Source organism: Sus scrofa, chromosome 11 (genome assembly GCF_054392235.1).
Source record: "Sus scrofa isolate SSC_HxYL_T2T_F1_AM1 chromosome 11, Sscrofa_HxYL_maternal_Yorkshire_Landrace_v2.0, whole genome shotgun sequence".
NCBI lineage: Eukaryota > Metazoa > Chordata > Mammalia > Artiodactyla > Suidae > Sus > Sus scrofa.
Genome location: NC_139393.1, coordinates 26,626,882 through 26,638,924, shown reverse-complemented (window position 1 = coordinate 26,638,924; position 12,043 = coordinate 26,626,882). Strand labels below are relative to the sequence as shown.

Here is a 12,043-nt window from a genome sequence, read left to right as displayed (position 1 = left end):
CCTAGCCTGGGAACCTCCATATGCCACGGGTGTGCCCCTGAAAAGGCAAAAAGACAAAAAAAAAAAAAAATCACATGTTTAAACCCTAACTCCTAGTACCACAGATGTGACTGTATTTGGAGCCTAGACCTTTAGAGAAGAAATTCAGGTCACATGAGGTCATAAGGGTGAGATCCTAATCCAATATGACCAGTGACCCCTTTAAGAAAAGGAAGAGAGGGAGTTCCCATGATGGCGCAATGGAAACAAATCCAACTAGTATCCATGAGGATGCGAGTTCGATCCCTGGCCTTGCTCAGTGGGTCAGTGATCCGGCCTTGCCATGAGCTGTGGTACAGGTCACAGAGGCGGCTCAGATCCTTTGTTGCTGTGGCTGTGGCTGTGGTTAGGCCGGAAGCTGCACCTCCAGTTCAACCCCTAGCCTGGGAACTTCCATATGCTGTGGGTGGGGCCCTAAAAAGAAATAAGAAAAGAAAAGAAAAGAAAGGAAAAGAAAAGAAAAGGAAAGGAAGAGATACCAGGGGGAAACGCACACAGAGAAAAGGCCATGTGAGGATGTGCAAGCCAAGGACAGTGGCCTCGGGAGAAATCACTCCCTCCCATACCTTGATCTTGGATTTCCAGCCTCCAGAACGGTTAGAAAATAAATTTCTGTTGTTTAAACCAGGTAATCTGTGATATGTTATTATGACAGCCGTAGGAGAGTAACACAGAGGGTGTCGACTGAAAAAAAAAAAATGTACAACCTGAAAGTTGAGAGTTATATTTTACTTGGCAGGTGAAACTGAGGATTTAAGCCCAGGACACTGCATCTCAGATAACTCGTTAGGAACAGAGCTAGAGGAGTAGAGAAGCCAGGACATACTGAATGTTTCTTTTTTCTTTTTCGGTCCAAACCCACGGCATATGGAAGCTCCCAGGGTAGGGTTCAAATTGGAGGCTACAGCACTGGCCTACGCCACAGCCAGAGCAACGCAGGATCCGAGCCACATCTGTAACCTACACCACAGCGTTTTTTGCACATCAGCTCCTTGTAAGTCACAGGTCACCTTGAGATCCCCAGCATCCTTGGAGGGAAAGTCCTTTAGAGTATTCCTGCTCCTCCAGAATTATGGGTTCCTGTCTCTTAAATATTTATATCTGCAGGTGGTTTCAATGATGATACCTGGCTTTTGTGACAATGAGTGGGTGAAAAATCTACTGAAAACTTTTTTGCCATCTTTCGATCTCAACCAAAGAGCAAGGTACCAAAAGATTTTGAAATGACATGAGGGTTTGAAAGTTACCCGAACTGTCACAGGACCATTTTCTCCTTCCTTTGGGATCTATACACCTACCACTATGTCTATTATTATTTCCAGAAAGGGTGTTGGGGAAGCAAGAAGGAATCGGAAGGACAAATGTAACCAGAGCCATGTGGACAGAAGATCTGGGGAGTATTTTCCCTTTCTTTCTTTCTTTCTTTGTCTCTGAACAAATCCCTCACCTGTAAAATAAGAGGTTTAAATTATATGGCTTGTGATTTCTTTTTTCCTTGTGCCTTAAGAGGAAAAGATAAGTAACATGTGTTCAGGGCTTCCTAAGCACCTGCTACTATATTATCTTACACAGCCCTCAAGCTGGTCTTACCAAGTACTATTATTATCCCCATTTTGCAGAGGAAGCACATGAGACACAGAGAGATCAAGTGACCTGCCTGGGGTCACACAGCAAATCAGTAGCCATGTTCAGATCTGAACCTAAGCAGGGTGATTCCAAAGACAGCAATCCCAAGAGCTGGGTTTTGTGTCTTTTCAAATTGTATTCCAGAGCATCCTAACCCAGAGAACGCACAAAAGGATGTGTGGCCCAGGACCTGGAAATGGTCCAGGGTGTATGAGCATCTGGCACTGGGATCAATCCAAAATCAAAGTTGAAACAACAGTTACCTTCACCCTCAAACTGGCTCTTTGTCTGACTGCTGCATTTGAATCAGAGCTGTGGAGGCTGTTTCTTGGTGGTTTGGGATTAAAGTTTCAAAGTCACTATACCAGTATTGAGAGACAAGTCAAGGAGGGGAGGGATTTTTCTCCAAAATATGAAGTCGGCAGTTGGAGCATAGAATCTGTTTGGTTGTGTTTCTAGAGAGCAAACCCCAGTGAAACCCAGTGATTTAGTCATTCTAACACATTTCTATAAAGTGTTCTTTGCATTTTACAAGAATGAATTCTCTGCCTCCCAAGAGCTTCGTCTGTTCTCTGCTTGGCGGAGCACTTGCTGCAAACTTCCCTAGACGGTTTATCCAACGGAGTGAGTCTGTTGGAGGAAAAATGATGGGCCAGGCTTTATTTACTTTTTTTTTTTTTAAGTTAAAAGGTTAAAACATAACCCCTGTCCCCCTCCATCCTTAGAATTACACTTTCCAGCCAAGTCTAGTTCCTTTTCCTGGTAGATATAATCCTAATTAAAAATAAATTACATGCTGCATAGAACTTGAAATGGAAAAGATAATCCTATTACATATGAGAATATATCCTGACTTTCTTTCCCGCTAAACTGTGGGAGATAGCAGATCAGGCTGAGCCTCCCATTGTCGCCGCTTTGAAAACTTTCCTGGAGCCCTAATCCGTCACGTGACGCCCGTGTCAATTTCGGGGTCCGCACGCGAGTTTTACAATGCGGGCATTAGGCTCGGTAACAGAAACCCAGCTTTGCAGAGCCCGCAACATTTGCATGTCAAGAAAACGCCGGCCATTGTGGGGGCTGTGTTTGTTCTCAGGATTGCCAGGCAGTTGCCGCCTAAGTTGCTAAAACCCAGAAAAAGGGGCTCCTTTGAGCCGGCCCCGGCCTTTGGTATGATAACAAGTCGATTAGAGCGGCTTTGTGGGGCCGGATCAGCGCCGGGGGAGGGCGGGCGGCGATCCCTTCCCCCCTCTTCCTCCAGCCCCACCTCCCCGGACATTTTGCTTCCCCGGGGGAGTTGCTGTAGGCGCTGATGCGCTATTTTAAATCGTATTTCCATAATCTGGAGGCTGCAAGGCGGTGGGGCCCGGGAGCTCCTTCTGCTCGCGTGCCTTCACACCCCTACGGCCGGCTAGGAAAGGCCTCCGCGCACCGGCAGCGGCAATTGCTCCTCGCCCTTGCTCCCCCGGCTTCCTGCCCAGGGCTCCCGGCTCCGCGCTTCCCCTTGCCGCCTCTCTTGCCGCCACTTCGGAGCAGCAGAGGAGCCCGCGGCCGATAAGATGCTCCGGGCTGCTAGACGCTCCACACACCTCCACCCACCTCTTGGCTTTTGCCTGCTCCCCTACTTCCCCCACCTCGCCACCTACACGCCTTTGTTTATTTCAGTCTCGAGAATGTGCATAATGAAATGGAAGCTCTTTGAGTAAAAATATTAGGTAGATCCCATTCTCCCGCCAAGCCAAAAACTCAGATTTAAACGGCGCGCGGCTGTGCTCTCGCTGTCCAGCCCGGAACTGAGTAGGGCCGCCCGGGCGCAGGGGGCGCAAGAGTGGGTTGGGGCTCCCGCCCACTCCCAGGGCTCTGGGCAAGTGTCTACTCACGGGAACAGCTGAAGACATCCTTTCTCTGCGACTCTGGCCCTACTGCCGTTTCCATCCGTCCCCCATCTCAGCTTTTCATCCCATCCGCAGCACAGCGGCACCGCGCTGATCTGAACTCTCTGGTTGCATCAGGGAGGCCGCTGTCCGACTACCAAGTTCTGAATCTCTTCGCATCCGGGCGGACCCGGGAAAGGGATGAGAAGCGAGGGCAGGATCGTGGGACTGCCAGAGGTCAGCAGCAGACCCCAGGCCCGGGGGGGAGTGTTGAGGGCCCGGATGGAAGACAGAAAGTTATTTGGGCCGTGCATACCCTCTGAGAAATATCCCTCAGAGAGAGAGCGCGCGCAAGCTATTAAATGGCAGTTGGGAGGAGAAAAAAGTGGACGAGAAAGCTGGGAATTGGGCTCCTGTAGGTGGCGTCGCCCTTTACACTTCCCTGCGCGGCTGCAGTGCCTGGCCTCCTTGCTTTTAGCATTACCAGGCCAGCAAGGTGGAGGAAGCAGGACAGGGAACCGAGAGGCACGATCGCTCTGAGGAAGCCCCCCAACTACCCACAGTCCAGCGCACCCCATTCCCCGCAGTCTCCTAAGAGCTTTTACTTATTGATGGCTGAGGCTGCATTTCGCGCTCGCGCTCTCGCTGTCGCTTGCTCTCTCTGGCAACTCCAGAGCTGCTCGGTCTTCCTCTCTCTCCCACCTCCCCTACCCACCAGCTCCCTCTTGGCCTCCCTACTTTAGGAGGACTCCCACCTCCCTTCTGAAAAGATCCCAGAATACATTCCCTCGGGTTTGAAGGAAAGGAAAACACAGGTAGGATGTTGACAGCAGAACTATCATCAAGATTCATAATAACCTTACAGTCTCTTATCAAATCTGTCGTCTGAAAAAAAAGACTCCCTGTGGGTGACTTTTTTTTTTTTTTTTTTTTTTTACTTCTCTTCCTTCGTGTGTATTTGCAGAGCCTGCTCCATAATGCTCTTCAGTAAGAATCAGTAAGAATCCGTCTTGCCGGAGCTTGGAGCCCCATTCCCTAGTATTCAGGGATCCTGGAGGATACCTGTGGGGCTAGGGCCAAGGCTAGCCAGCCCAAGGACCCGCCCAGCCCAGAGCTGGCAATGCTGAAACTCCACACTTTTGGAGGCAGATGGTTAAGTTCCCCCAGGTTCGTGCCAGGTTTCAACGTCATGCTGTGATTTTGTTCTTCTGGAACGGGATGAGTGTTGCTTCCCAGAGCGGCCCTATTAGAACCGAAAGAAAATCCTCTAAATAGGCGGAACAAGGCATCAGGAGGGAATGTCCTCTAAATGCACTTTAATACGAGCCGGGTATTGTGTGGAATTCAGCGCCCATCACCGTTTAGCTGGAGAGTTATGGCAGTGATTGGGGATGAATAGAGGAACATAATGGATACATGTGGCGTTTGCTCATTATATTCAAGTTAGCCCAACTCCGCCGTGGAAACTGTTCAACTTTCTCTCCCCCTAGCTTGTCACAGTTAAATAATACAGACATTGGGGCCTCCAATGGGATCGCCTGCCACGCCATTCTATTTCCACTACTAACGAGGGCTTCATAAGCCTTTGATACAGTCTGATCTTTGAAACCTTTCCAAATCTCCTCAAGCTTATGCTAAATCCTATTTGGAACTTTTTTTTCCTTGCCTGCTAGCGCCCAGGGCTTAAGAAAGCCATTTGAACAGTGACATGCATACTAACACGTCGCAGAGCTCTTTGCTGAAAGGGAAGTGGCAGTTCTGATCACCCGGGCTCACACGAGCACGACACAATTGCGTACACAAATTTGAATAAAATCAATTTTCCCTTATCCTTCGGGCTCCTAAATCGAGACGCTATTTCCGAGCGCCGTGGGAAGCTGGGAAAGAAGGCGAATTGAGTCTCACCATGCAGAGCAAGTCTGAGGAGAGGGGGCCGCGAGCAAGTGTAAAATTCAGAGAGCGGGCGTGGAGTCCGGAGTCGCTGGGGCAAATCCCAGTAAGATTGCTCTCAATTCAAGGGCCCGGCCCCGGCGGGGCACAATTAACAAAACCATCCTCTCCTTTAACGCCCGGCGACCTGTGCCAACTCCTCTACCAGCTAGGCACTGACAGGAAAGGAGGGGGGGCAAAGGAGTTAAAGAAACAAAGGAAAGATTCCCTAATTTTCCTTTCTTGTTTTCCCTTCTTAAAGCCTTGCCACATTAAAGGGATTGTCTGAGGCTGGCGTAGGAGCGGCGCGAGGGCCAGGCCGCCATTGGCTGCCCGGTTCGAGTGATTTGCATATCGGCGGCTATAAAAGCGGAAGCAGGCGCGCGGCGGCGCAGCTCCAGCGAGAAGAAGGGAGGGAGAAGTGAGGACTGTGGGCGGGTCGGCGAGTCCTCAGAGCCCGCCGGAACCGCCAAGCTGCAGCCAGCAGACTTCTCCCGCACCCGGCTCGCAAAGAGCGTGCTCTGAGGAGCCTGAGATTCACGCCTGGACCTGAGAACCAAAGAGGAATCACTCCCTCAGCCTTTTGGAATAGCGCTTGGGGCTGGCGGCATGAGTCCAGCGAGGCGTGGGGGCAGCCCCTGCCTTTTCCCCTTGCAGCTCTTCAGCCTCTGCTGGGTGCTCTCCGTGGCCCAGAGCAAGACAGTAAGATACAGCACCTTCGAGGAGGATGCCCCCGGCACGGTCATCGGAACCCTGGCTGAAGACCTACATATGAAAGTGTCCGGAGACACGAGCTTCCGCCTGATGAAGCAGTTCAATAGCTCTCTGATCCGGGTGCGCGAGGGCGATGGGCAGCTGACCGTCGGAGACGCGGGCCTGGACCGTGAGCGGCTGTGCGGCCAGGCCCCGCAGTGCGTGCTGGCCTTCGACGTGGTCAGCTTCTCGCAGGAGCAGTTCCGGCTGGTGCACGTGGAGGTGGAGGTGAGGGATGTCAACGACCATGCGCCGCGCTTCCCCCGGGCCCAGATCCCCGTGGAAGTGTCCGAGGGCGCGGCCGTGGGCACGCGCATACCCTTGGAGGTGCCGGTGGACGAGGACGTGGGCGCCAATGGGCTGCAGAGCGTGCGCCTGGCCGAGCCGCACAGCCCCTTCCGCGTGGAGCTGCAGACGCGCGCGGACGGCGCCCAGTGCGCTGACCTGGTGCTGCTGCAGGAGCTGGACCGCGAGAGCCAGGCCGCCTACAGCCTGGAGCTGGTGGCCCAGGACGGAGGCCGCCCGCCGCGCTCCGCCACGGCCGCCCTCAGCGTGCGCGTGCTGGACGCCAATGACCACAGTCCCGCCTTCCCGCAGGGCGCGGTGGCCGAGGTAGAACTGGCGGAAGACGCGCCCGTGGGCTCGCTGCTGCTGGACCTGGACGCGGCGGACCCCGACGAGGGCCCCAACGGCGACGTGGTGTTTGCCTTCGGAGCTCGCACCCCGCCCGAGGCGCGCCGCCTCTTCCGCCTCGACCCGCGCTCGGGCCGCCTCACCCTCGCCGGGCCCGTGGACTATGAGCGCCAGGACACTTATGAACTGGACGTGCGGGCGCAGGACCGCGGCCCCGGGCCTCGCGCCGCCACCTGTAAGGTCATCGTGCGCATCCGCGACGTCAATGACAACGCGCCGGACATCGCCATTACCCCACTGGCCGCTCCGGGCGCGCCTGCCGCTTCGCCCTTCGCCGCCGCCGCCGCCGCCGCCGCTCTGGGTGGGGCAGATGCGACCTCGTCGACGGGGCCCGGGACGCCGGAGGCCGGAGCCGTCTCGCTGGTGCCAGAGGGGGCGGCGCGCGAGAGCCTGGTGGCGCTGGTCAGCACCTCGGACAGGGACTCGGGCGCCAACGGGCAGGTGCGCTGCGCCCTCTACGGGCACGAGCACTTCCGCCTGCAGCCGGCCTACGCGGGCAGCTACCTAGTGGTGACCGCCGCGTCCCTGGACCGCGAGCGCATCGCTGAGTATAACCTGACGCTGGTGGCCGAGGACCGCGGTGCGCCCCCACTACGTACTGTGCGGCCCTACACCGTGCGCGTGAGCGACGAGAATGACAACGCGCCGCTTTTCACGAGGCCGGTCTACGAGGTGTCGGTGCGTGAGAACAATCCGCCTGGGGCCTACTTAGCCACAGTGGCCGCCAGGGACCCGGACCTGGGCCGCAACGGCCAGGTCACCTATCGGCTGCTGGAGGCCGAGGTGGGCCGCGCGGGGGACGCCGTGTCCACCTACGTCTCGGTGGACCCGGCGACTGGGGCCATATACGCGCTGCGCAGCTTCGACTATGAGACCCTTCGCCAACTCGACGTGCGCATCCAGGCGAGCGACGGTGGCTCCCCTCAACTCTCCAGCAGTGCCCTGGTGCAGGTACGGGTGCTGGACCAGAATGACCACGCTCCCATCCTGGTGCACCCGGCACCGGCCAACGGCTCCCTGGAAGTGGCCGTGCCCGGGCGTACGGCAAGGGACACAACCGTGGCGCGCGTGCAGGCCCGGGACGCAGACGAGGGCGCTAACGGGGAGCTGGCGTTCGACCTATTACAGCAGGAGCCCCGAGAAGCCTTCGCCATCGGCCGCCGCACGGGGGAGATCGTGCTCACCGGCGACCTCTCACAGGAGCCGCCCGGCCGAGTGTTCCGGGCGCTGCTGGTCATATCCGACGGCGGCCGCCCCCCGCTCTCCACCACCGCCACTGTCAACTTCGTGGTGACAGCAGGCGGCGGGCGCGGCCTGGTGTCGCCCGCCAGTGGAGGGAACCCAGAACGCTCTCGCCCGCCCGGCTCGCGGCTCGCGGCGTCTGGGCCGGCGCTGCAATGGGACACGCCGCTGATCGTCATCATTGTGCTGGCCGGGAGCTGCACGCTGCTGCTGGCTGCCATCATCGCCATCGCCACCACCTGCAACCGCCGAAAGAAGGAGGTGCGCAAAGGGGGGCCCCGCCGGGAAGAGCTGCCCGGGGCGGCGGGCGGCGGAGCCTCGGCTCCCGGCTCCCCGGAAGAGGCCGCCCGGGGAGCCGGGCCCAGGCCCAACATGTTCGACGTGCTCACCTTCCCTGGCAGCGGCAAAGCGCCCTTTGGCAGCCCCGCGGCCGACGCGCCCCCGCCCGCGGTCGCCGCGGCCGAAGTGCCGGGCTCGGAGGGCGGCAGCGCCACCGGGGAAAGCTCCTGTCACTTGGAGGGGCAGCAGCGGCTCCGCGGCCCGCACGCCGAGGTGAGGCCTTCCTTCGGCTGGGCGCCCCCTCGGTGCTCCGCGGACCGGCTGGGGGAAGGGACTGGAGGGGTGTGGGTGTACGTGAGACCGAGATGCCTAACCTGTCACACGTGTTTTGTTTCTTGTCCAACCCCCTTCCCCCCCACCCCACCCCACCCCACCCCACCCGCCGCCTGCCCACCTCCCCCTTTACCTGCTGCAGCCCTACGGCGCCTCCCCCGGCTTCGGAAAGGAGCCGGCGCCCCCTGTGGCTGTCTGGAAAGGCCATTCTTTCAACACCATCTCCGGCCGAGAAGGGGAGAAGTTCAGCGGCAAAGACAGCGGCAAAGGGGACAGTGATTTCAACGACAGCGATTCCGACATCAGTGGGGACGCTCTGAAGAAGGATCTCATCAACCACATGCAGAGTGGTGAGGACGCCTCTCTCCTGCCACATTCAGCGTTCCTCCTCTCCCTCCGCTTCTGCCACCGCCTCTCCTCTCCATCTCCCGTTCCCAGACCCCCGCCCTCCTCCCCACCTCTTTCGGTCCTGGAGTTTCCCCAGCCTGCCCCAAATCGCGAATTTCAAACGGCCAAGTCGAGGCAGCTCCACCACCTGAATAAACCAGACTCCTTTCCGGTTAGGCTGGAGGTAGGGGTGATTGATGCTAATGATCTAAGGAGGAATTCTGCTTATCCTCTTTTTTTTTTTTTGCTTCCAACCAAAGAAGCTGAGCCAACTTCTTTATAGGAAGCAGTGTTCCCATTTCAAATCTGGAATCAGGGCGTTCATCTTCTCCCATACTTTCCTTTTCAGCGGCTCTGACCCTGTCTGACACTTTGAAGATGGAGGCAGAGTGTGTGTCATCTCAGTAACCAGCACGCCCTCTCCCTTTCTCTTTTCATTAGGACTGTGGGCGTGCACCGCGGAGTGTAAGATCCTGGGCCACTCGGACCGCTGCTGGAGCCCCTCTTGCGGGGGAGGGCCCAGCGCCCATGCCTCGTCTCACCCACCAGCCCAGATGTCCACCTTCTGTAAGAGCACGTCCCTGCCCCGGGATCCTCTGCGCAGGGACAATTACTACCAGGCCCAGCTGCCCAAAACCGTGGGGCTGCAGAGCGTCTATGAGAAAGTGCTGCACAGAGACTATGACAGGACAGTCACTCTGCTCTCCCCTCCACGTCCAGGGAGGCTCCCAGACTTGCAGGAGATTGGGGTACCCCTCTATCAGTCCCCCCCTGGCAGGTACCTGTCCCCAAAGAAGGAAGCCAATGACAATGTGTAATCCTACGCTGCATGTCTTCACACATGTACAGGTCACTCCGAGAAGCCCCTAAGTTATTGACCGGTTTCAGTGTTGTAAATATAAATATGCAAGATGTGCCTTAAAATGAAGTTGTTGGAAGCTCTTTCCAATCACATTGGTACTGTTTGGTATTTGCAAACAAAAATGTAGTTAATGTAATTTTTATGAAATGTGTGCAGTATTTAATTTTTCTTATCACGCTATTGACTTTAATTTCACTTGCGGCTTGCCATTTTCTTAGTGTTTTTAACCTGTACATTGTGTAATGTAATGTTTGTATATAATGAAATTTTGTTATATTTTTATATAATAAAATGCTAAAGTGGAAGTTATTGCCAAAGGAACTGTCTGTAAGACAAAAACAAAAACAAACAAACAAAAACAAAAAAAAACATGTTGGAATTACTTAATGGAAATTTTATCTTTTACCTGAAACAACCTAGTGTTTGAGAAGTTTTGCCTTGCCAAGTATAACTTGTATATCTTGAGTCTGTGGTAGATTTCAAGTTCAATGTTATTTAATTACATTTGGTTTTCTGTAAACCATGTCACTTATAAGCACAGTAATAAAGGATTTGTCATGTGTTTGAAGAATCTGCTAATTGCTTTTTGTGAAGTTGCCTACAGTCAGGCATTCACAAATAATCAGAGTACCAGCATTAAACCTCCTTTCAAGTGCTAATTATTTGGGCATTATTAATGTTCCCAGCAACATTAAACCTGTGGGATTTCAAGCACCGGCGTCTCATCCAAGTATTAAAAAATATTTGTTGTTTTTGTAAAACATATGCACCTTACATATATATCAGGCACTCGATAAAATGCCTGCCCTCATTTATTAGCTTACCAAATATATATGGAGCATCTCCCAAAAAGGAGGAAAGTTAAGTTTGGGCTGTTCATTCACTAGTTAAACATCTGTAAAGCTTTTGCTAACTTCAGTATCTCCTCTAGGAGCTGGGGTTCAAGGTTAGGAATACGTAGTCTCAAGAAGCACTTGGCTTAATTATTAAGGATTTTAGTATCAAAAAGACTCAAACATATGGATGAAAAGATAGGGTGCCTGGGATGTGCTTTCAGATATTCTGGAGGAGGGAGTTCCCGTCGTGGCACAGTGGTTCGCGAATCCGACTAGGAACCATGAGGTTGTGGGTTCGATCCCTGGCCTTGCTCAGTGGGTTAAGGATCCGGCGTTGTGGTGAGCTGTGGTGCAGGTCGCAGACCCAGCTTGAATCCTGAGTTGCTGTGGCTCTGGCGTAGGCCAGTGGCTACAGGAGTGGCCCTAGAAAAGGCAAAAAAAAAAAAATGTATGTTCTGGAGGAAAGCATGAGTCTATATGAAATGAGACTGAAAAGATATTGATCATTGTTGATGCTAGCAGAGGGGAGTAAATTATCTATTTGTGTGTTTGTGTTTGAAAATGTACATAGCAGAGGGTTTAAAAAAACAAACACCAAAAGACCTATACTTGGAGTTCCCACTGTGGCGCAGAAAGATCTGATGGCATCTCTGCAGTGCCAGGACACAGGTTCAATCCCCAGCCCTGCACAGTGGGTGGCACAGTGAGTTAAAGGATCCGGTTTTGCTGAAGCTTCTGTGTAGTCGAAACTGTGGCAGAAATCTGACCTCTGGCCCAGGAAGTCCATGTGCCTTGCAGGGCAGCCAAAAAAGAAGAAAAAAGAAAAAAGAAAAAAAAAAAAAAAGACATACCTACATTTTATACTCTAAGCATACTTTATTTGAAATTAATAATAACGAGAGCTAGGGCATTCCCGTCGTGGCTCAGTGGTTAAGGAATCCGACTAGGAACCATGAGGTTGCAGGTTCAATCCCTGGCCTCGCTCAGTGGGTTAAAGGATCTGGTGTTGCCGTGAGCTGTGGTGTAGGTCGCAGACGAGGCTCGGATCCTGAGTTGTTGCATCTGTGATGTAGGCCAGCAGCTACAGCTCCAATTCAATTCCCAGCCTGGGAACCTCCATATGCTGCCAGTGCAGCCCTAGAAAAGACAAAAAAAAAAAAGACAAAAATAATAATAATAATAATGACAGCTAA

General features: G+C 53.9%; 1 protein-coding gene across 2 annotated transcripts; it reads left to right on the top strand.

Moving 5' to 3' along the window:
* The first annotated feature begins 5,856 nt into the window (after nt 1-5,856).
* Nucleotides 5,857-10,582, top strand: LOC100155738 (protocadherin-8). 2 transcript variants are annotated; one of them, XM_003131007.6, is made up of 3 exons: nt 5,857-8,414; nt 8,908-9,115; nt 9,594-10,582. In XM_003131007.6, the coding sequence occupies exons 1-3, from the start codon at nt 6,075-6,077 to the stop codon at nt 9,968-9,970; spliced, it is 2,925 nt and encodes a 974-aa protein (XP_003131055.3). In that variant the 5' UTR covers nt 5,857-6,074; the 3' UTR covers nt 9,971-10,582. The 2 variants fall into 2 exon arrangements, with proteins under 2 accessions (XP_003131055.3, XP_013836026.3); XM_013980572.3 differs by having other exon boundaries at nt 5,857-8,705.
* Nucleotides 10,583-12,043: the final 1,461 nt, after the last annotated feature.